Here is a 23,336-nt window from a genome sequence, read left to right as displayed (position 1 = left end):
ACCCTTTTATGCTTACCTTGGTGCATGCAATTCATTACACTGCAGCTGACTCACAAGCGAAGGAAAGGCGTCCCAATTTTCTGCTTTGCGTGTGCGCAAAGTCGTGCTGTACATTCACAATTTCCACCTGTGTGCTCCTTATCTCTGTTTTACTTATGTACTTTTTAAAAAAAAACTTGCAACTGTATCAGCCTATTTTCAAGACCATTTCAGAGTCTGCACGTGGAAGGAATAGATGGACGGTAATACTCAAAGGAAATTTGTTCATTAGAAAACTTCAGTAGTCAAAATTGGTTCCCTCCGAGACTGTCAAACTCCTGTCCGTAAATGAATAGATAGGAGCAGCCCCAATTCCAATATGCCAATGTTCAAGGTGTGGGAAGAGGGGGCTCTATGTTGCAAGCAAATCATTTTCACCTGCACACAAACTCAAGCGTTCAACCTAAATCTCTCAACACATTTGGGGAGAAATTTCCCAAATAGGTCTAGATTTTCTTAATTTATGTAGCATTTTAGAGCATCCATTTGGCAAATTCTTAAATACAGTGTAGTCTTAATTTTGATGGCGGTATTCTGTAAGATGTTTCAAGAACTACAGAAAATTGACTTCAAAGCTCAGACTGAATTTCAACAATTTGTCTAATTCTGGTTCCTCTGAAATTCTATGTTCATAGAGTAAATCTAGAGACCCAGGTGGAATTTTCCCCCAGGGTGAGTCATAGCCCTGGGGGTGGGTAGCTCTTTCAAAGACGCAGGCACGATGAGTTGAATGGCCTCCTTCTGTGCTGTAAAATTCTATGATTCTATGATAACAGCCTTCGACAATGTCTGGAGAAGCACTACATCTATTTTACTGACTGGGAAAGATAGGACAGAATATTGTAGTAAATATGCCTGCAGGAGTGAGCACTGGCCATTGAGCTGGGGTGGAATAATGAGCACTGGTTTCTGTTTCCTAACCTCAAACACTGCTGGTGCAATGTGTGGCATCCAGTCACCCTGGACTCTGCAGTCCATGTCATGCACCACTCACAAGTGGGCAATGTCAATAACTTTTCATGCGCCCGTTGCAAAAGACACGCCAGCAACTCACAGGCTTTCCAGTTGACCCTTACCCCTTAACTTCTGCCCTCTCTCTGCCCCCATCCTCTGGAATTCCATCCCACATTCCCTTCGCCTTGCTCGCTCCCTTGCCTCCATCAAGACACATCTCAAGACACTCCTCTTCGACCGTGCCTTCGGTCACCCTCCTACCCTCCCTGCTCTCCACCCCTCCCTAATCAGGTCCTAATCCCTGACTGTTAGGCGCCTCGGGACGTCCTCCTGACCTGAAAGACGCTTTACAAATGTAATTTTGTATTGTACTGTGACCTCAGGGTCTAGGATTTGTGAGCCAGAGTTAGGAGCAGCTCAGCAGTGGCTTTCACCAGCAATGAGGAGAGCAGTGATGGAGTGAAATAAAAATACCAGAGTTGTTGTCTCTCCCTAATTTACATGCAGGACTGAGTCTCTCTGTGAAAAAAGTCATCATTTTAACTTAAAAGACGCTTTTGAAGTTTGATCAGTTTGGGTGGGAACCACAATCTAATTTGTAGTTTGCCTTCCACCTTCTCCCAAGGCAGGTGTAGGCTTTTTAGTGTCTGAAACCCGTTGAGGGTAAAAAATACACAACTGGCTACACAAGCGATGTCTGCAATTGTATCCAAACACACAGGGGGATATTGTATCCGAAATGATGAAAGCCTAAGATTCTCTCTCTTTTTACTCATGTGCTTTACTTAATTGTCTAAATTAATTAAATATCCTTGTTGCTTGTAAAAGAACAGGTTGAAAGAGAAATGCAGACCTTTTCTTAGAACTAGATGCTGAAAAGTTTGAGCTGACTCCAGGAGGTATGTCATTATAGAAAGAGTCAGCATCCTCAGGCTTTTTGACATAGTCTCCTTGTGGCATTTGCCTACAAACAGTGGGAAGGTAGGAAAGAAGAGCCATCAAACCCAGAACAAGTACATCTAGAACTACCATCCACCATAACATTGCTATCCATCATAACTGTTGGATTCAAAGCTCAAATTTGGTTGATGTTATGCTGCATGGTATCACAAGCAACATATTTATAAAGCTTTGCTAAGTGGGAAACAAAAGCTGTAAAGATAATGTTAAAATCGAAGCACAGTCTTAACAGGTTTAACACTCAGCTCACCCAACATGTACGTGTTTCTGTGATGAACCTGGCGCTGGGCAGTCCCGGAGCTCCAGAAAAACACAGCTTGAACGTAGGAACATAGAAACAGGAGTAGGCCATTCAGCCCCTCAAGCCTGTTCCATCATTCTATTAGATCAATGGCTGATCCATACCCCAAGTCCAAATTGACCGGCACTCTGACTCACCTGTTGCCATTTGGGTGAGTTTTGCCTTGTTGGTGACTGGATGGAGCACAGCAGGGCAGAGCTTAAGCTGAATCTCTCTTGGGAGAGTCAAAACTATCCCTGCCCTGCAGACATACACCTCCCAACAGTCAACCTCAGAGCTGTGCTGAAAGCCACCACTGGTTGCTCCCAGTGGCTGGGGTGGGAGAAACACACAATCAAATGGGGGGCGGAATAGTAAAGATGTGGATGGGAGGATTATCACTGTGAATATGTATCAGAATGAGAGACTCCAAGTTAGGGTGTGTTTTTCTTCCCCTCTAAAACAAAATATAGAAGACCAAACATTTGATAATGAAAATGAACATACCTTCCTTGCCTGAAGTTTCTTTCAAATGTCGAGCAGAAGGGAGCAAGGAAATAGAAACTAAATTAGTGCCAACAGTTGAGAGAAGAAATTCAAATAGTCAATTTCCAGGAACACTAAAAGTTACACTATTTAATTAATGGTCAATAAACTCTTTGGAGGTTAAACACCTTTTCTCGATCAACCAATCTTGCATTCTCTTACTTTCAGCAACTTGTTTTTGGTTAGCTGGGTGTCTTACACATGCGGAAACCCATCAACGTTCTTAAGAGTATCTAAACCAGATTCTTCTAAAGCTACATGGCCTGCCATTGAGAGCACTGTTTGACAAGCATCCCACTACTTCTCCAGTTAGGACCACTGTAACTATGCACTTTGGCTTCCAGGGTAAACAGGAGTTGATTGGGGAGAATCCCTGCTCCCTTGTGATCGATCTGCCCTTCCAAGGCCTGCCGATGAGCCAGGCTGGCTGGGCTGTCATGAGCAGTCCCCTGGAATACTCCCAAGTCTGCCACACATGACTGATTTCATTCCAAAATTTGGTTGTCAAGCAGGTCCCTTTGGAGCCAACTGAACTCCAAGGGGACACTGCTTACATCTCCTGCAAGGAAAGGATAAGTCACTAGACTATGTTCGTCTAGTCCAACAGTTCCCGGAATCCTCGTGGGGGGGATTGGGTGGGGGAGGAGAGAAGGAGGAATGGGAAGAACACTATAACATCAACCAGATTATATTTGTATAGCGCCTTTCACATCGGGAGGATGTACCAAGGCGTTGGACAGTGTACTGCATTTCAGACCCGAACTGGGGTCAGGGGGGGAGAAGGGAGGGAAGGGGAATGGCCGATGGCACGGTTGAAGAGGAAGGTCTTGAGACAGGACTTGAAAGAGGCTAAGGAGGGGGCGAGGCGGAGTTACTGGGGAATGGAATTCCAGAGTAAATGTGTAAACTACAACACAACAAAATTACATTTGTATAGCGCCTTTCATGTCGAGAGGACATCCCAAGCCGTTGGACAAACAGAGTTACGGACTCGAGCTGAGGGTCGGGTGGGGGACGGGGGAGGGCAGGGGGGAAGTAGGGAGATCGAAAGCATGTTTGAAGAGGAGGGTCTTGAGGTGGGTCTTGAAGATGGCGAGAGAGGGGGTGAGACAGAGGAAATGCGGGATGGAGTTCCAGAGGGTGGGTGTAGAGTGGCGGAAGGCCCACCCGCCGATAGTGGGGTGAGCAAGGCAGGGGATGTGAAGCAGGCCAGAGCCCGCTGAGTGGAGGGAGCAAACAGGATGGTAGGGGGTTAGGAGGTTGCAGAGGTAGGGGGAAGCAAGACCGTGGAGGGCTTTGAAGATGAGGACCAGGATCTTGGACTGTATCCTCTCTGTGATGGGAAGCCAGTGGAGTTGGGCAAGGATGGGGGTGATAGGGTCGGGGAGCCTGGTGCGAGAGAGGACACGGGTTGCAGAGTTCTGAATGATCTGCAGCCTGTGGAGTTGGGGAGTCAGACAAGCAGTGAGTTTGCATAGTCGAGCCTCGATGTAATGAAGGCATGTTTGAGGGTTTCGGCAGTCTGCGGTGTGAGACAATGTCGGAGCCGGGCAACGTTGCGGAGGTGGGGGTAGGCAGAGCGGGTCATGGCGCAGATGTGGGGTAGAAAGGGTAGTTGAGGGTCAAACAAGATCCCAAGGTTCTGGACTGGCTCAGTGAGGTGGAGTGTACATCCACGGATGGTGATGCTGTCAGTGCCTGAAGTGAGGAGGCGCTGACGGAAGCCTATCAGGAGAGCCTCGGTCTTGTTGACGTTCTACTGAAGAAAGTTAACTCTCATCCAGGACTTGATGTCTGACAGACATTCTGTCAGGACAGCAGTGGTCCTGGAGTCAAGGGTGGAGGCAGAGAGAGAGTGTCATCCGCATCCATGTGGAAGTTGACCCCATGTCTGCGGACAATGTCACCAAGAGGGAGCATATAATAATAATAATAATAACCCTTGCATTTGATATAACGCTTTTCACGTCTTCTCGACGTCTCAAAGCGCTTCACAGAATATGCTGTAAACCGAATTGACTGTATATTTGTGGGCGAAATGCGGCAGCCAATTGCGCACAGCAGCGTCCCACAAACAGTCGTGGATTGAGTGACCAAACTATAAGTATTTTGAAGGGATTATTATCCCCGGAAAGCGATCCGCCAATCGACTAACAAGTGAGTTCCTACTTACTACTAGATAAATAAATATACTTAATACTAGATAAATAGATGTTGAAGAGGAGGGGACCAAGGACAGAGCCCTGAGGAACGCCGCACAAGACGGTCCATATGCTAGAGGAGAAGCTGTTTGAAGAGATGAAGTGCAAGCGTTAGCGCCGAGGAGGTTAAGGTGAGAGGAGAGGCGGTTGATGAGGACAGAGTGGTCGACGGTGTCGAAAGCAGCAGAGAGGTCAAGGAGGACGAGGAGGCAGAGGGAGCCCTGGTCGCAGATGGACAGAATGTTATTTGTCACTTTGACCATGGTGGTTTCTGTGCTGTGGGCGGCACGGAAGCCCAATTGGAGCGGTTCGAGAAGGGAGTGGCGGGAGAGGAAGGAAGCTAAACTATGTATAGACTACTGAAATATTTACCCAGCGGAAGATAATATTTGACAAGGTTTTGTTGCTGATTTGGTTCCAGATATGTGGAAATGAATTGAAGCAAGTCGTTCGGCAATGCAATGAGAAAGGTTTGATACTCACTTGTAAACCCACGCCGTGCCCCCTAATAGCAGGGCCGCCACCAGGATAGTACCTGCGATGGCACCAATAATGATATTGGTTCTCCCCGATCCTGCGACAACGGGAGAGGAACACAAGCAGTCATACTCTCGAGAAACTAATATAAATATAGACTTGTAAAGGCTGGTTCTTGTTTCAGTTTAAGTATTTCAAATTGCCAGTCTTTCCAGGGCTCAGTACATTTTCAACACATATCTAGAACTTTATCTGAGATTTTCACACAACCCTCAACATTATTCCCCTCCTATCCGCCCGATACGCTGATTTCTGCTGCCTGTCTGAGGTGCACCTCAGTCCTCTCCTACCTGGTGCAGGTGTGTTTGTGTTCTCCCCTCGTGTTAACATACCTGTTTTCCGATTTCAATCAATATTCTCTGCACCCCCTCCATTTTGACACTGTTTTTGTGAATATTCAAACATTGATACCCATTGTTTACTTACAAGTGCTGGTCATTTCTGTGTAACAAATGTAGAATAATGATTCTTTTAACACAAACACACTGTGCTCTCCATCTTTCTTTTAGATTTTACAGATTTCTTATAGATTTTAGTCTGTAGCTGGTTCAAAATGAATCAATGGATTCAGAGATAAGCTCAATAGCAATGGATAAAATCTGTAAGATTGTAGATAGATAGCCACAGAATTATTAGACCAAAAGAAAGTTAAACAACATGTCATTTTAAAATGATTGACAACAATGAATTTGATGTTTGATTTGATATAAAAAAAAATAATTTGGTCACTTCAATCCACGACTGTTTATGGAACATTGCTGTGCGCTATTGGCTTCCGTGTTTCGCCCATAAATATACAGTCAATTCACTTTACAGCATATGTTGTGAAGGGCTCTGAGACGTCTAGAAGACGTGAAAAGCTCTATATGAAATGCAAGGATTATTATTATTTTATTTATTATATTTTTCAAAATTTTGGTATGAGTAATTGTCCCTATTACAGCAATTTCCCCACTATTAAAATCAATCTACTGATAAATGCAATTAAATGAAAACTACCTGCATTCTCCCAACATGTAAAATTATCTTAAAACGCTCGTCTCCATTAAACTCAATAACAACTTTCAAATTTCTTAAACCTCAATTCATTTCCTCATGAATAAAAATCATGTGATAATACCAAAATATAAACTCCAGAAGTGACTTCTATTGCTGGTCCAATTTGCAGCTGCCCAATAATTTTAAAAAGTGCAACTCTATTTATGATTGAGTAAATTGGGGTAAGAATTAAACTCATTGGAAGCTAAAGCATTTGCCTCTAGCAAAAAATATTACGAATATGAGGTATAATTATTATCTCAACATGTGTCAAACATATGGGCTGTTTTTCATAACTATTTGTGTAATGATTAGTCACCAATGTGTCATTGCAGTTAATGGCACAATGCTAAGGTTAACTAAGGTTTTGCAGGATTTTACTCCACAAAGGTTGTTTTATGGTAGAACAACAATGGAACAACAGCTAATTTATAAACTGCTACATTTTCTGATGAATAATTCACATGACTACATTGCACTGTTTTACTGTAAAGAAAATTCACTCCAGCTTTTGTGATAAGAGAATGAGTCTGATTTGTAAAAAGTCACTATGAATGCAAATGGGATCATCGCAATTCACAAAACTTTTTGGACAGGAATGAATATGTAAACTTTAATACAAATGTGTATTGGGCACAATGCACAGCACATCCTATTAACTGAAATGTCAAAAAGTTGTTGAATATGGAAAACAAGTGGAGGACAAGTTTTTATTAAATTCTTGTTGATTTCTGGAAAGTAACTTTTGACTTTAATAAAACTATGTTCTGTCTCCATTAAGCGCAGTATGTAATTGCATTTTAATCTCTACTTTTCCATTAACATTCCAATTAGCAAGATTATTTTGCTAACAAAGCCACCAAGTGCATTAATAATTTTACCGCTGTCATTCTATATGGTCTATTAGGCAAAAGAAAACGTTACATTTAAGTCAAACACTGCAGCCAGGGTTTGTCGGTAAAAATCTGCATCATACAAAGGGATAATATGTTTTATTTAAAAATACATACAATTGGAATCATGGAAAATAGAAGCCATTCAACCATTATATCTGTATTTGTTTAGCTCATTGACTCTATATACTCAAATGCCTTCCCCGGTTCTTTGCTCATCTTCTTTAATATTAATTTCTTTCAAGTATTTCTACAATTCCCTTTTAAATGTTGCCATGGGTTCAGCTCCACTTGTCTTCCATATTCCAATAACATTTTGTGTAAAATATTACTGCAATGTAAGGTGGAAGCGATTACATGGATAGGACGGTGTGACATCATAGCGAGATTTGAAAAACAGAACAAGGCTCTCAAAGCATTATTCGAAAAGAGAAAGGAGTTTCTCTCAATGTCCTGTTTCTCTCAATCCTCCCAGATAAAATTGGCCATTCACTGTTTGTGTGACATTGCTGGGCACAAACTGGCTGTCGCATTCGCCTACAAAATACACAGTCACAACACTTTACAGCATATCCTGTGAAACACTTTGAGATGTCCCCCTGATGTGAATGGTTCTTTATCAAATGTGAAGGATTATATTTTGATGAAGAGGTAATGCATGTGCAGAGCTTGGGAAAGAACTCGAATATTTGAAACTTCTGCAGAGTGGAAGTAGGGTGCTGGGTGAGAACACTAAAAGAAAACTATCCTCAAGTGGACAGCAGAGATGCTACCCTACGTGAAGAGCACTAAATAAATGCAAGTTGTTGCTGACAGAAGCATGGATGAGGCTGTTAATAGCAGCGGAGTGAGATAAAGGCATGATCAGGCAATGTTTCAGAGGTGGAAGAAGGCAGACAGTCATGGTGATGGACCGAATGTGGGAATCTTAATGTTGTCTGCGTACCAGATGTTATGGATTTTAAGATTTTAGATTATAGTAAAAGATTCAGCTTTGAAGTCCCGACAGACATCACAAATAAACTCTATTTACACGAACCATGGCCAACTGGTGCGACTTTTCCTATTCCAACTGGGAAATATACACTGCAATCATCGCCTCTCCAGGATTCTCCACACACACACTTCTTTTCATTACTACAGATCTGCAACAAATTAAAATAGAAACAAATGTTATATATAGTTTATACATTCTCCTTCCACTTTTCATGAAACAACATTGAGTCCCAAACTGTAAGCAATGATTAGCAAGTCCATCTTCATTTTAAAGTAGCCTTTATGAAGGAGATGGGGTTAATATCTAACTATATGCTTATACAATAGAGAATTATCATTTTATTATTCTGGAAGCAGGCTTTACGTAAATCAGCATGGGAACCACCCATTCGGCCCTACGTAGCAATAGGAAATCAAGAACATTTCCAATGTACTAATTATAAATAGAAATTGATCATATAAATTATACTTAGCAACTGATCTTTTAAAATATTTAGTGTGTCCAATTATATTTCTAATTTTCTCCCCACAGGTACACATGCCTCTCTGTTCTCCCTTGTGGTTATAATTTTTTCTCTACAGTCTTAGAGGGACTACTTTTTGTTCAAAGTAATTCCTTTAGAAAAAGAAAGTAACATTGTTTTTTCATTGTAGCTCCATTGTTATTTATGTGTAGTAGGAGGAACTGGAGGGTCCTTGAGTATAGTGAAGGATGAGTGTGGTTCTATACCTGTCTGACCATAGGAAAGTCTAGTACTGAGCAGTATTATTGTATAACTTGCTTGGACTGAATTTACCTTGATTAGGGTTCAGAGCTCCATCCTCTTCCCACTAAACTGAACTAAGCTTTTCCTCACAAGTTTCAGTATTATCATGGAATGAATGGCTTGTTCCAGGAAGAGTAGGTGTACCCCAGGTATGATACTATAATGAGGGTTTCTCAGTTCAGGTAAGGAACTCTTTCATTCGCATATTATTTTGTCCTATATTTAGCAGAAATGCTTTGAATAAAATGTGCTCCCTCTGAACTTACTCCTTTAGCCATATGCAAAAAAACATACACAACCAGACATTCCAAAGAAACTCAAGAAATCCTCAAATTGATGAACATTTTAAGAGAGAACCAGTGGGATTTGTTCAGCTGCTGATATGTTGCGCACACAATTCATAAGACCATGAATGTCACAGCTCCTGGTACAAACAATGAAAACTGCTTTTCATCTTTTCACTAGCAACATCTGCACAATTGCGAATCGTAAATTGAAAGAATTCGGAAAGCCAAATAAGTGCTACGGTTCAAAACAACTGCGTGGTAAGAAAGTGTATTTGCAATTTGCTTGACAAAAATAAACTACTTCACTGAAATCAACACAAGGGTTCCCCTTCATGCCGGGAAGATATAATATACCTTTGAAGATATGTCCTTACAGTACATGCTGGTTCGTAAGAACAATATAAAAGGGTTGTTTAGTGATGGAGTCCTGTAGCTCAGTGGTTAGAGCACTTGCTTTGCAAGCAAGACACCTGGGTTCAATTCCAGGCAGGGCGAAACCTTGGGCAAGTTTCCTTACTCCACACGCCTAATAATAATCCCTCCAAAAACCCAAAACAATAATAAATTGGTCATTTTCAATCTACGACTGTTTGTGGGACATTGCTGTGCGCAATTGGCTGCCGCGTTCGCCCACAAATATACAGTCAATTCACTTTACAGTATATTCTGTGAAGCGCTTTGGGACGTCCTCCCGACGTGAAAAGCGCTATATCAAATGCAAGGATTATTGTTATTATGAATAAAACTGCATTCTTGTCTCATTGAACTTCATTCGAAAAGTCAACGTCTATTCTACTGCTCAAGAACAACATGTTTCTTCTTATTTATCACATCTATGGAAAGATGCCTAAATGTATATCATTAGCAGGTCAAAGTGCAGTGATAGGAATAAAGGAACAATATGAGAAATTGGATGGGTAGCCAATTTCTTACTCCTTCATGGAATTGTTAGTTACCATGTAAATGACCAGCAAACGATGCCTTTCTAAAAAGGCTTATCTCTGGCTTTCACTTAACTCAAATGAATAGTGCTTGATCTCAAGTTCTGTCCACTCGGATTAAAAGAGATGCATTGTGCCAGATATCTGTGCCAGTTGAGCTCAATCTACAGTCAAAAAACATTTTAAAAAATGATTTTCTTAAATATTGTTCTTCGGATGAATGACCTTATGGGTCCATTTCTTATGACAATGATTCACACAAAAAAAATCAATGCATCCCCAATGTGGTTTATCTTCTATGTGTCAGCCTCCATTTTAGGCTAAAACTTTGTGAAACTTTTCAGGCTCACTTCTTTTTGTAATATCTGTGCCACTTTCTCATTGTCCACCTACATGATCACATTTCTAACCTTGTAATCTTATGCTGAAGCAAAGTCAGACAAAGAAGGAAGAAGAAATCTATTCTCTAAATATTTTTGAAGCAATCATGAAACTGAGTCCAGGTAAAGGCCTTTAGTTCACTTTAAAACATTATCTGAACCATTTTTTCTACAGGGAAACTCCTGTATGTTACACCAAGGTCTGAGACCTTGGCTCCAAGAATGCCATATCAATGCAGAAGTCTTTCGAGTCAGTGCAACTGACATAGATTTCCTTGCAGAAGGTGCCATTGGAAAGCATATTTTCAGGTGTTGTAACGCTGATCTGAGAAGTGCTGTTTCTACCCTCAATATCTGTTAAGTGTCCGTGTTGGGATCCTGGCTGATCAAGCTGCTTTGTGGATCAGTCACACAAAAGTCCCTACAAAACACAAAATACTGCAGATGCTGGGAATCTGAAACAAAAACAGAGAGAGCTGGGAAAACTCAGCAGGTCAGGCAGCATCCTTGAAGAAAGGAAAGTGAGTCAATGTTTCGGGTCCACGATCCTTCGTCAGAACGGTCGTGAACCCAAAAGTTTGACTCACTTTCCTTTCTTCATAGATGCTGCCTGACCTGCTGAGTTTTCCCAGCTCTCTCTGTTTTTGTTTCACAAAAGTCCCTTCCTGACATTCCCAACAAAAGCTCCTGATCTCATACAGAGGTGCCTGGGGAAACACTGAACAGTGTTGAGTTACTTCCTCTAAGGGAAAAAACAGGAGGAAATTCAAATTGCACCATTTTTATGCATCTCCCATGTTTTGTTACCATTGGTAGAACCTTGGTAGCCTACCTACCCTTAGCAAATTGGGCACTGTGTTGGCCAGTCCTAAATAGGAAGAAAATAAATATTTTAAGGGACAAATACAATAAACAGTGTTTAAAGAGTGTTAAATTGGGCAGTTTATTTTCAAGAATTGGAATTCATTCTTTAAATGTCTTTTTCAGATGGAGGTGCATCCTGACCGACACACAATTGCTCTGACGTCCTTCCATTAGTAATTAATTCAGCTGTTAGTAATCTTGTTTCGCTGGAGTCTAAGATGAGGGATTTGCAACAGGATTCCAAAGGATTCATAAATATAGATTCCTGATGGTAATCAGATGTGTGTCAGCTGACCCCGTTGGAACTTCAATCTATTTTCGAATCTCGCTCTAGGCACATTAAAGCAGAGTTCCCATGGGTTGGTGTGATGCACATCTGGTTACTAGCAAAGATTCAATATTTACAAGCACCACAGTTTATACCCCAAACTTACATCATTAGGACTCTAGATCCCGTGAAGGGCACTATATAAATGCAAATTATTGTTGCTGTTTTAAATAGTTCATTGCATACATAGAGAATGAGGAGAAAATTTCCAACCAATCTGTTCCTTTGCATTTAATGTTAATATTAATTGAATGGATTGTATTAATTCATTTTTAATATAACATAAGTGAAATATCACATCAATCCTGCATTTCTTTTTTAGTAACATAACTTTTATATTACCTGACATGAAAGGCGGTTTGCTTTTTTAAAAAATGTATTGTTGTCGTTTCCCACCCCTCCTGATCCCAACCCCCAGCTCAGGTTCAAATCCCTGACTGTTAAGCACCTTAGGACGTCCTCCCGACATGAATGGCACTATACAGATGTAATTTGTTGTTGTTTATATAGTGCCCTTCACATGGGACAGTGTCTCAGAACGCTGAATAGAAGAGCAACGAAGTGATGTTTCAATTGTACAGAGCCCCGGTCAGATCTCATCTGGAGTACTGCGTTCAGTTTTGGACTCCACACCTTACGATATCACACATGTCAGGTCTTGGTGAAGGTGCAGCACAGATTCACCAGTACCTGGGCTGAAGGGGCTAAATTACAAGAGCCTGGGCAAATGGGATATATTTCTTTGAGCTAAGGGGTTGATATATCTGATTGAGGTGTTTAAAATGATTTGACAAGGTAAGACAGAGAGAAATATTTTCCTCTAATATAGGGGAATAATATAGGGGTATCCAGAACACAAAGGCATAATTTTATTTTGGAGAGTAACCAATATTTTTTCACACAAAGAACTCTTGCAATGTGCAATTCACAACAAAGATACCAACGACAAAATTACATTTGTATAGCGCCTTTCACGTCAGAAGGACGTCCCAAGTTGCTGGACAGATAGAATTACGGACCCGAGTTGATGGAGGGGGTAGAGCGGGTGGGGAGCACGAAGATCGAAAGCATGGTCAAAGAGGAAGGTCTTGAGGTGGGTCTTGAAGGTGGCGAGGGAGGGGCGAGATGGAGGGACTGCGGGATGGAGTTCCAGAGGATGGGTGCAGAGTGGTGGAAGACCCGCCCACTAATAGTAGGGCGAGCAAGGCAGGGGACATGAAGCAGGCCGGAGCCCGATGAGCGGAGGAGCAAACAGGGTGGTAGGAGGTTAGGACGTCGTAGAGGTAGGGGGCAGCAAGAGCATGGAGGGCTTTGAAAGTAAGGACCAGGATCTTGAACTATATCCTCTGTATGAAAGGAAGCCAGTGGAGTTGGGCGAGGATGGGGGTGATAGGGTCACGTAGCCTAGAGCGAGAGAGGACATGGGCTGCAGAGTTCTGGATGATCTGCAGTCTGTGGAGGGAGGAGTTGGGGAGGCCGACAAGCAGTGAGTTTGCAAAGTCGAGCCTCGATTTAATGAAGGAGTGTATGAGGGTTAGACAGTGTCGGAGCCGGGCAACGTTGGGGAGGTGAGGGACGGCAGAGTGGGTCATGGCGCAGATGTGGGGTAGAAAGGATAGTTGAATGTCAAACAAGACCCCAAGCTTCCAGACTGGCTGGTGATGCTGTCAGCGCCTGAGGTGAGGAGGCGCTGACGGGAGCCAATCAAGAGAGCCTCGGTCTTGTTGACGTTCAGCTGAAGAAAGTTAGCTCTTATCCAGGACTTGATGTCCGACAGACATTTTGTCAAGACAGCAGTGGTCCTGGAGTCAAGGGTGGAGGCAGAGAGATATCCGCATCCATGTGGAAGTTGACCTCATGTCTGCGGATGATGTCACCAAGAGGGAGCATATAGATATTGAAGAGGAGGGAACCAAGGACAGAGCCCTGAGCACACCGCACGAGATGGTCCGGGGGCTTGAGAAGAAGCTGTTTGAGGAGATGAAGTGCAGGCATTGTGAGAGATACAATCTGAACCAATCAAGGACAGCACCGTGGAGGTTGAGGTGAGAGGAGAGGCGGTGGATGAGGATAGAGTGGTCAACGGTGTCGAAAGCAACAGAGAGGTCAAGGAGGATGAGGAGGCAGAGAGAGCCCTGGTCACAGATGGACAGAATGTCATTTGTCACTTTGACCATGGCGGTTTCTGTGCTGTGGGCGGCACGGAAACCTGATTGAAGGGGTTCGAGAAGGGAATGGTGGGAGAGTAAGGAGCGAAGCTGAGAAGCAACAACTCGTTCCAGGACCTTGGAGAGGAAAGGGAGGTTGGAGATGGAGCAGTAGTTAAACAGTAGAGAAGGGATCAGGGAGGGTTTTAAGGATAGGAGTGATGACAGCGTTTTTAAAAGTGGTGGGAACAGTACCAGAGGACAGGGAGAGGTTAACAATGTCAGTGAGTAGAAGGGCAAGGAGGTGAGGCTGGGAGGTAAGGAGTTGGATAGGTCGAGGGAGCAGGTGGTGGGTTTCATACAGGTTATGGTGGTGATGAAAGAGGAGGGAGAGACAGGTTCAAAGGTGTGGAGGGAGGGGTGGGTAGGGGCTGGGGTGGGAAGAGGAGATGGGGAGGGGGTAGCAGATGCAGAGGTAGCTGAGGGGATTCCCTCGACTTTGGATTTGAGGAAATCCAGCATCGCCTCTCCTTTGGCATTTAAGGTGAGGTTGGGTGAGGCGTGAGAGTGTGGGCGGAGGAGTCGGTTGGTGATGGAGAAGAGGAGCCTGGGGTTGTCCTTAGCCTCCAAGATTGTCTTGGGAGTAGAATGACGATTTAGCGGAGGTGAGGGCGGAGTGGTAGGATTTGACGTGGTCCAGCAAAATCTGCCAGTGGACAGTTAGGTTTGATTTAAGCCCGGTGCACTCAGCAGAATGTGCCTGGGCTTTAAGGGAGCGGAGGTGGCTGGTGTACCAAGGTGATTTGCGTGAGGAGATGGTTCGGGAGGAGAGTGGAGCAAGGGAATCGAGAGTAGAGGAGAGGGATTTGTGGAGAAGGGTGACTGAGGAGGATAGGTCAATGCAGGAGGACGCCCAGAGGGGAAGGAGTTCAGATGACTCCAAGGCAGTCAAGAGGGAGGGGAGGGAGATTGTGGAGGGAGAGATTGAGGGAGGAAATAAGGGAGGAAAAGTCACCAGAGGTAGAGCAGGAGGGGGGATGAAGTGAAGGTTGAAATCGCCAAGAATGAGGAGGCGTTCAGAGCAAAGGGAGTGGGAAGATAGGAGGGTGGAAATGTCGGGGAGGAAGCTCTTGGGGAGGGCGGTAGATAAGGAGGATTTTGAGCGAAAGGTTAGAGGAGTGATAGAGGGTAAGCTGCTCAAAGTAGGGGAAAGTTCCAGAGGAGTAAGGGGATAGGCCGAGCGGGGAGCTGGAGATGAGAGCCACCCTGCCACCACAGCGGTTAGGTCAAGGGGTATGATGGAAGGTGTAGCCGAGTGGTGTGGCTTCAGTCAGGGGGAAGGTGTTGCCTGGAATGATCCAGGTTTCAGTGAGGGCGAGGATATCGATGTGTTCATCGACGATGAGGTCTTGGTATGTGTTTTATTGCAGAGGGAATGGACGTTTTGTAGTCTGATGCAGAGGGGACAGTTGGTGGTGGAAAGTGGGGGGCGAGGCGGTTGAACTGATAGGGAGGGTAGGGATGTGGATCAGGAAGGTCGGGGACCGGTAAGCTTTGCGGCGAGAGTAGGGGATAGGGCAGTCAAGAGTGGATGCTGTTAGACAGCCAGCGGCGACTCCCACGGTGGGGCTGACGGAGGATTCGCAGCCTGGAGCAGAGGGAGGCAGTGGGACGGTCGAGCAGGGATAGGAGTCGGGGAGGGCGGTGGGAGAGGAGGACCGAGCGGGAGTAAGTGAGGGTAGAGAACAGGGGTGGGGGCATTGTGGGGAAGCAGCTCGGGTCGGTGTTGGCAGCCATAATGCTCACACCGAGACTAAAAGCAAGTGGTAGGGGTGGGGGGGGGTCAGCGAGGCATAGTTAGCCCACTGCCCCCAAAAGGTTGTCAATGCCGGGTCAATTGAAATGTCTAAGCTGAGAGGTATTTGATAGGCAGAGGTATCAAGGAACTGGTATTACAGGTAAATGGAGCAAGCTTGATAGGCTGAATGGTCTACTCATCTTCCAATCTTCTCATGTTCTTATGTAGGGTTTTGGACCCAGCTCAGGTCCAAAACCCCTTATTGTCCGCCCCGCTGGGTCGCTTTTCTGACTTGAAGAGCACTACACAAGTGTAATTTGTTGTTGTTGCTGTTGTTGCATGTGAACAAACAAACAACGGAAAACAACACATTGCATTTATACGGGGCCTTTCAAGTTGGGAGGCATCCATCTTGGTTAAGGTTATACAAGTCAATTTTGTAATGGGAGATTGTAATGTACCAGGAATTTGATATTTATTCTAGCCACAATGGAATATGTTATCATGCCTTATGAAAAGATGTGAAATTCCCAATTATGTTTCACTGGTGAGGAAGAATTATGTATTTTATCCTCATGAGAAATATAGAGCATTTCACGCTTATCTACTATTACCCATTAGTAACATTATTGCAGGTTATTCATGTTAGTGAAAAGTGAATGATATTTCACACTTACCCTTTCGAAAGAAAAAAAAATGATGAAAACTCCTTATCAGTAAAAGAATCATTATGATTTTACACTTCCTCATTGTGTATTGAAAATCTGGGAGAGGATGTAAATACATCAAAAAACAACACTGCATACTTCACATCAGTGCTCATGATAAACCAATTATTTTTTTAACCAGCTTCCACTCTGTCTACTCATTCAAAAATAAACTTTTTCTGCAATCGCACGCAGTCTAATTCAAAAAGGAGGTAAAATGTCATGTCATGAAACGAAAAATGAAACGTTACAAGACACGTGATTTTGAACAAAACCAAAAAGCATCTCAATAAATATTTGCTTCATTTGAATTCTATTCAGATTCAGCAAAAAAGTGCTTCATCTGTATTAGTTTCTTTTCAATAAATTGATTGCATAAGCCTCAGGAAGCCTAATAGATCATATAAAAACAGCAAACACAACCCTCTGCTGGACTACAGAGAGCAAAGCAATGATTGCTGAAACTTCACAACTCCAACAAATGGAGTCATTATAGTGAACTAGAACAACAGAAACATAGAACTTTACACAAAGGAAGAGTACTTGGCCATTTGTACCTGTGCGGCTCTCTGTAAAAGCTATTCATTCAGCCCTATTCTCCTGCATTTTTTTCCTATACCCACACCAAGATAAGTTATATTGTATTAGATAAGTTATATTGCATGTCCTGGCTGAGAGGTCTGAAGGGTGCTAGCAATATTCTCCCACACTTTATGCACAGGTATGTCACTCATCCTACTGCTCAAGACAAGTTACCAGTTAACCATCTAGCTTAAACCTATAACAAACATATACGTATGATAACCAACCGATAATTATTCTCCTGGTGAGGTTGGTCAGTGGGTGATCGCTAGGGTGGAGCTGTCTCCATGATGACATACTCAGCAAAAGCAAAGTGGAGTTAAGTCAACTTTCTGTGGTGGACTCCATGATCTAAACGTTGAGCCAGTCAAACATCTGCAGAACAACTGACTGAGCTGCAGAACTCCAGGGTACTGTCGATAATTGTTAAGTCTACCCAGCCTAACCATGGCACTTGGAAAAGTACAATTGTCACTGGGGTAATGTAAATATTCCCATTTGGCTTCTGATATCGTACGTACCAACACCCTACCATGGGTTGGTATAAGCCAGACAAGCATCAGCATTTTATACAATTGTATATAACAATCTGCATAGTTTTATCTGGTTCAATTCCAGCAACAACAACAACAAAATTACATTTGTATAGAACCTTTCACGCATCGGGAGGAAGTCCCAAGGCGCTGGACAATCAGTGTTTCGGACCCAAGCTGGGGGTCGGGAGGTCACCGAAGGCAAGGTCGAAGAGGAGGGTCTTGAGATGGGTCTTGAAGGTTCCAAGGGAGCGGGTGAGGCAGAGGGACTGCGGGATGGAGTTCCGGAGGGTGGGGGCAGAATGGCTGAAGGACCGCCTGCCAATGTTAGGGCGAACTAGGCGGGGGACATGAAGTAGGTTGGAGCTCACTGAGCGGAGGGAGCGGGTGGGACAGTAGGGGTTAGGAGGTCACAGAGGTAAGGGGTAGCAAGGGCTTTGAAAGTGAGGACCTGGATCTTGTACTGTATGATGGGAAGCCAGTGGAGTCGGACAAGGGTGGGGTGATAGGGTTGCGGAGCCTAGTGCGTGAGAGGACACGGGCTGCAGAGTTTTTGGAGGGAGGAGTTGGGGAGGCCGCCAAGCAGGAAGTTTGCATAGCGATACCCCGAAGACATAATTTGGAGTACCTAGCATGTTGGCTTTTGCCATTTTGCACCTATGTTCTCTGGGCATAGTCCAGTGAGAATATGACCATATTTCTGGGATTACAGAGTGCATATTCGAGACCAGGCAAACAAAATCTCTATTTCTTTTGATTCTTCAGAACCAGGAATTGGAGACTCTTTAAGCTAAGGTTTACCTCATGTCAGAATTCTGGCTCACACGCTCCTTATATCAGTGTAATGACTAAGCAATGAATTGCTTTAAGAATTAACAGGTCTGAACTCGTGCACCCGAATAACTACTGAATATCAATTATTGATTCAATGGTTTGTACTTGCTTAACAGCAGTATGGACAGATTTTGGAATATATTAAATTGCAACGTGCCCGCCATGTGAGACGTTCTATGATAAAACAATACAATATTAAAATAGCTCAGTAAAGACACATTAATGAGCCAGGCTGGCTAGTCCATTAGCAGCAGTGGACTGTAGGCTGCCTGGCTCATGAACCAAACTTCTGAGACTGTCACAGAGGATAAAAGCCAGCTCAGCTCTCCTGGCCCCGAGGAAGACAGTCACTAATTGATCATTTGACGTGTGGCTAGCACAGCTTTGAGCTCTCACTGGGTAGTTACCAGAATATACCAGATAGAGCAATACTTGAGAGTATTGCCATCATCCACCTACCCACAGCTTGGACACACATCTTAACAATCCTTGACTTCATAAGATGTTGATAAATAACATTGGTCATTTGGCCCTTTACAAATTACCAGTATCTACAATCTCATGACTTACTCTGGCCCCCTCAAACACAGAGTAAATATGCTTGTTGGTCATGTCTTCAAATCATGATTTAATTTAAATTGTATATTTTAAATCTATATATCAAGCAGAATGTATGATAACTTTCCTTTTCTAAACATATTTATCACATCTGACTACAAGCCATAATATTTTCCCAATGTGTAACCGCTGTAAACAACAGGCTTGTAATAACATTTGTTGAACGGAGCAAATATCATCACAGAAATTTCTCCTATTTCTGATAAAAGATAGAAATGTACAGGAATAATTCTTTCAAAATCTCATATCCTTCGTTCACCAAAAAAGCCTAGCAATTTAAAAAAAAAGTCCTTCCCCAAGCGAGGGTGGTGGAGCTAATTTGGTAAAACATCTACCTGCAGATTAGCTTTTTATTGACGTATGTTCACGTAAAAAAAATACAATCTTACATTTATATAGCGCTTTTCACGTCAAGAGGACGTCCCAAGGCTCTTAACAGTCCTGGACTTGGCACTCAAGGTGGGAGTGGAAGCCAAGGAGGTTCGGAGGGGAAAGTTAACTGAAAGTGCAGTCAAAGAGGAATGTCTCTTAAAAAAATAGTATATGTATGTATATTTGAGGTTCCAGTTATATGTAACATGTTGGTAGAAAATCTGCAGATTTGCTTTTTATTAGTTATAACTTACAAAAAATACAAAGCAACGTAATAAACAAAAGTATATAAACAAATCAATACATTTACATATGTATATAGATTCAAAAAACAAAATAGACAGGCAAGATACATTTAAATAATAATAAAAAAAACTTGACAGTGTATCTGAGGGCTTTGTATACATGAAATACACATTATATTGGCGCCTCTCTGTCTGCTAGTTACAATGCGAACCTAGAAGGGTAGCTATTTTTACACTACTGTCCTAGGCTGCCAATGTGTTTGTCCTACCAATGTTGGCACATCAGAAGAGCAAGTAGCATCAGCAAACAGAACCTTGTGTGAACATCCTGCAACACATGATGGATGGAAAAGGTTGACTATTTTGCACAAAACAGATCATGTTTATATTTTTTGAGGAACACACCTTTTTCGGTCAGTAATGTCAAGAACTTGGTCAGATCCTATTCCGCTTTGCTATTCAGTATGTTAGTTTAAATGGATAGGGTATTAATAAAACGATAAAGCAGAAATAATCAATTTTTTGAACTCAACGGAAAGAATCTCTTTTTGTGGAACGCACTCAAAGGAGACAGCGATTGGGCCGTGTTAGAAACGTGGAATTGTCACATTCAATGAAAAGGAAAAATGGAAATGGAAAGAGAATATATGTTTTAAAAACCCTTGGGGCAACAAAAAAATGTTCTTCCCATATCAATCTGTCCGCTCCCTTCACTCAGCAGGCTTCGGCCCACTACACGTCCATCGCCCGGCCCACCTAACCATCAGCGGTCGGGCCTTCAGCCTCTCTGCCCCCTCCATTTGGAACTTCATCCGACATTCCCTTCGCCTCACTCCCTCCCTTGCCTCCTTCAAGGCACGTCTTAAGACTCTGCTCTTCAACCGCATCTTCGGCCAACCCTCCTACCCTCTCTGCCCTCCAACTTCCCTGATCCTAACTTTCCCCCACCACCCACCGCTCGGGTCCAAATCCCTGACTGTCCAGCGTCTTGGGATGTCTTCCCGACGTGAAAGACACAAAATAAATCTAATTTTGTATTGTATCATATCAAGAGCAGGCAGGTTAGAAAGCTGGTTCATGCAAAACAATATTATATTTGTGTATTACTTGGAAAGCAAACTAAATATTTAAGTGCAACTCTCAATTTAATTCAAAATTAGAGGTTAATATTCCAGTCTTAGTTCAACGGTTTCATTCAATGTTTGCAACTTTTAAAAATATCAACTAGTATCAAATTTTAAAAACATAAACCAAACAATTTTACAATTCCATTGAACTAGGGGTAAACTCAAGATTTTTTCAAACTCTTTTCCAAAATGTAAAATGTTTCAAATTGGAATTTTACTTTTTTTTACACAAAGAACTTCAGGGGTTTTCATTATTTTTCCAAATGCAATAGTTAGAGGTGGAGATAAATAAAATCAATGCCATTCACCTAATTTGTTCAATTACGATGACATTTAGCAGTTGCTCTCACTTACCTGTGACAATCAGTCTAGAAAGATTTACAGCATAGAAAGAGGCCACTCAGAACCAGTCCGTGATGGTGTTTATACTCCACATGAGTCTCTGTACCTTAATCCCTCCCATACACTTCTATTCCCCTTTCCCTCATGTGAAGGTCAAGCTTCCTCTTGAATAAATCTGAATGCAAATCTAGATCTGCGAACATTGTTAATACAGTAGCTACCTACAGAAAACAGCCTCTAGTTCCTACTAAAAGAGCCAATTCCACAATTAGTAAATGAATGATAAGTAGTTAAACTATTTTATTAACCTACCCCATGTCCTGAACAGTTTTGAGTACCATTTGTACTAGAACAGACGCTGAAGTTAAACTTTTGTAAGGGAAGACACTTGTGTTCGAAGCACATTCTGTCATTTCCGCAGGGGCTTCCATCTTCCACATACCCCAGGTCTGTGTCTACATCTAATTTGACATGTCCACCACTAAGGGGAAAAATATAAACCAGAGGAAATTATCAAACTAAAATAATATCAACAAATGCTTCAAATAATCAGGAAACAATGAAAATGCATAATACAAATATACAACAGTTACAGATCCTGAAGCACTAATAATAAATAGTAATCCTTCCATTTGATATGGCACCTTTCCTGTCACATCAAAGCACTTCAGGGATTTATAGGACGTATCGTGATTTATATTATTTGCTAGAGCAAGGGCTGTACGCCTCCCAACCACTGTGTGATAATGGGTCTTCATTGTAATAAGATGATAAAGCAAAGGTGAAGCAGGTCCTTGTGCATGTGTACGTAGCTAAGCACCATGTTCCACTGAGTGGCTCCAATAATTTATTTTTAACACTATTAAAAGGACAGGGAGTGCTGGAGGCTTAATTACCCAGGTTTAGAAAATTAACAACAAAAACAAGATCCAGTGTTTCCGTGAAATGGAAGTTGAATATACAAATGTAATTTGTTGTTTGTTGTTGTTATTAAATATGCATTTCCATTTTGAATCAGTTATAAACAATACTTCTATAGCGAGTGCGCTTCAATTAGGGTAAATTACCTGCAGTTGATAGATTTGTGCTTCTGTAATATTGAAGACAGAGTCACATCTCCCCAGAGTTCTCCCACTTTTGGGTGACGCAAAGTGTTGGAACACAGTAGGTAGCCACAAAGCACATCTCTAGATTAAATCAGATGTCATAATGCAATCAAACTCAATGACATTAAGTACCACAACGTGATCCAACTGGTGGCCCGGCGGGTGATTTTATCTGGCTCGAGACCTTTCCAACATTCTAACTCCCTCCCTTCCTGATGAATGTTCTCCCAGGTCAGCGGCAGGAGATGGTGGTTCAGATGACACAGTGCAGGGAGTGGAAATAATACCGGCCGTTACTGCAGTCTGTCAGGAGGGCAAACGTGCCTCTTACCAACCGCATCCTGACAACCGCCGGCTCCTGTCGCTGCAAATAGTGACCCGTGGAACTGATTGGGAGAGAGAGGGATTGAGAGGGGATAGAGAGGAAAGGGAGAGAGAGAGAGAGGAGTATGTGTGTGGGTGTGTGTGTGTGAAAGAGAGAGAGTTGAGAAAGGGGGAGTGAGAGAGAGGGAGACTGTGGCCCGTGGACCTTTCTCAAATAGGAAATCCAGCCCCCGGCAGCCAAAAGGTTGGACCACCTTGAAGTACAAGATTCAGTCAGCAAATCAGGCACAGCATAAAGGTCCAGCCTCTCAAAGGGGTGAAAAATACAACTTGTGATGTGTTAGCCATCACTGATGACAATTATTTGAATGGACAAAAAGTGTGAGACATAGGGTTCGATAATTATCACCTCAGTTTAACATCTCATCCGAAGCATGTCTAGTCGGTTACTGCAGTGCCCCCCCCAACACTACACTGGCGTACCAGCTTAGACCTGGTACTCCAGTGTAGTGTTAGTTCCCAACCTGGGACATGACGCCAACAATCGTATGACCCAGAGGCAAGACTGTTAACGACTGAGTTGGGCTGAC

At 42.9% G+C, this 23,336-nt stretch overlaps 1 protein-coding gene across 2 annotated transcripts in view; it reads right to left on the bottom strand.

Annotated features, from left to right (window-relative positions):
* LOC103181585 (disintegrin and metalloproteinase domain-containing protein 22) overlaps positions 1–23,336 on the bottom strand; it is a 140,960-nt gene that overhangs the window by 14,618 nt on the left and 103,006 nt on the right. Inside the window, exons 22-27 of one of the 2 annotated variants that reach the window (XM_042331863.1) lie at positions 22,384–22,503; positions 21,629–21,797; positions 8,522–8,593; positions 5,464–5,588; positions 2,741–2,758; positions 1,847–1,957 (exon numbers count right to left, since the gene is read on the bottom strand). In XM_042331863.1, the coding sequence (XP_042187797.1) occupies positions 1,847–1,957; positions 2,741–2,758; positions 5,464–5,588; positions 8,522–8,593; positions 21,629–21,797; positions 22,384–22,503 (615 nt within the window). Of the gene's footprint in view, positions 1–1,846; positions 1,958–2,740; positions 2,759–5,463; positions 5,589–8,521; positions 8,594–19,817; positions 20,176–21,628; positions 21,798–22,383; positions 22,504–23,336 lie in introns of those variants that run through there. The other variant, XM_042331862.1, reaches the window with a different exon arrangement.

This window comes from Callorhinchus milii, unplaced genomic scaffold (genome assembly GCF_018977255.1).
Source record: "Callorhinchus milii isolate IMCB2004 unplaced genomic scaffold, IMCB_Cmil_1.0 Scaffold2, whole genome shotgun sequence".
Taxonomy (NCBI): domain Eukaryota; kingdom Metazoa; phylum Chordata; class Chondrichthyes; order Chimaeriformes; family Callorhinchidae; genus Callorhinchus; species Callorhinchus milii.
Note: the sequence above shows the minus strand (reverse complement) of the source record. Positions and strands in the feature narration are given on the sequence as shown.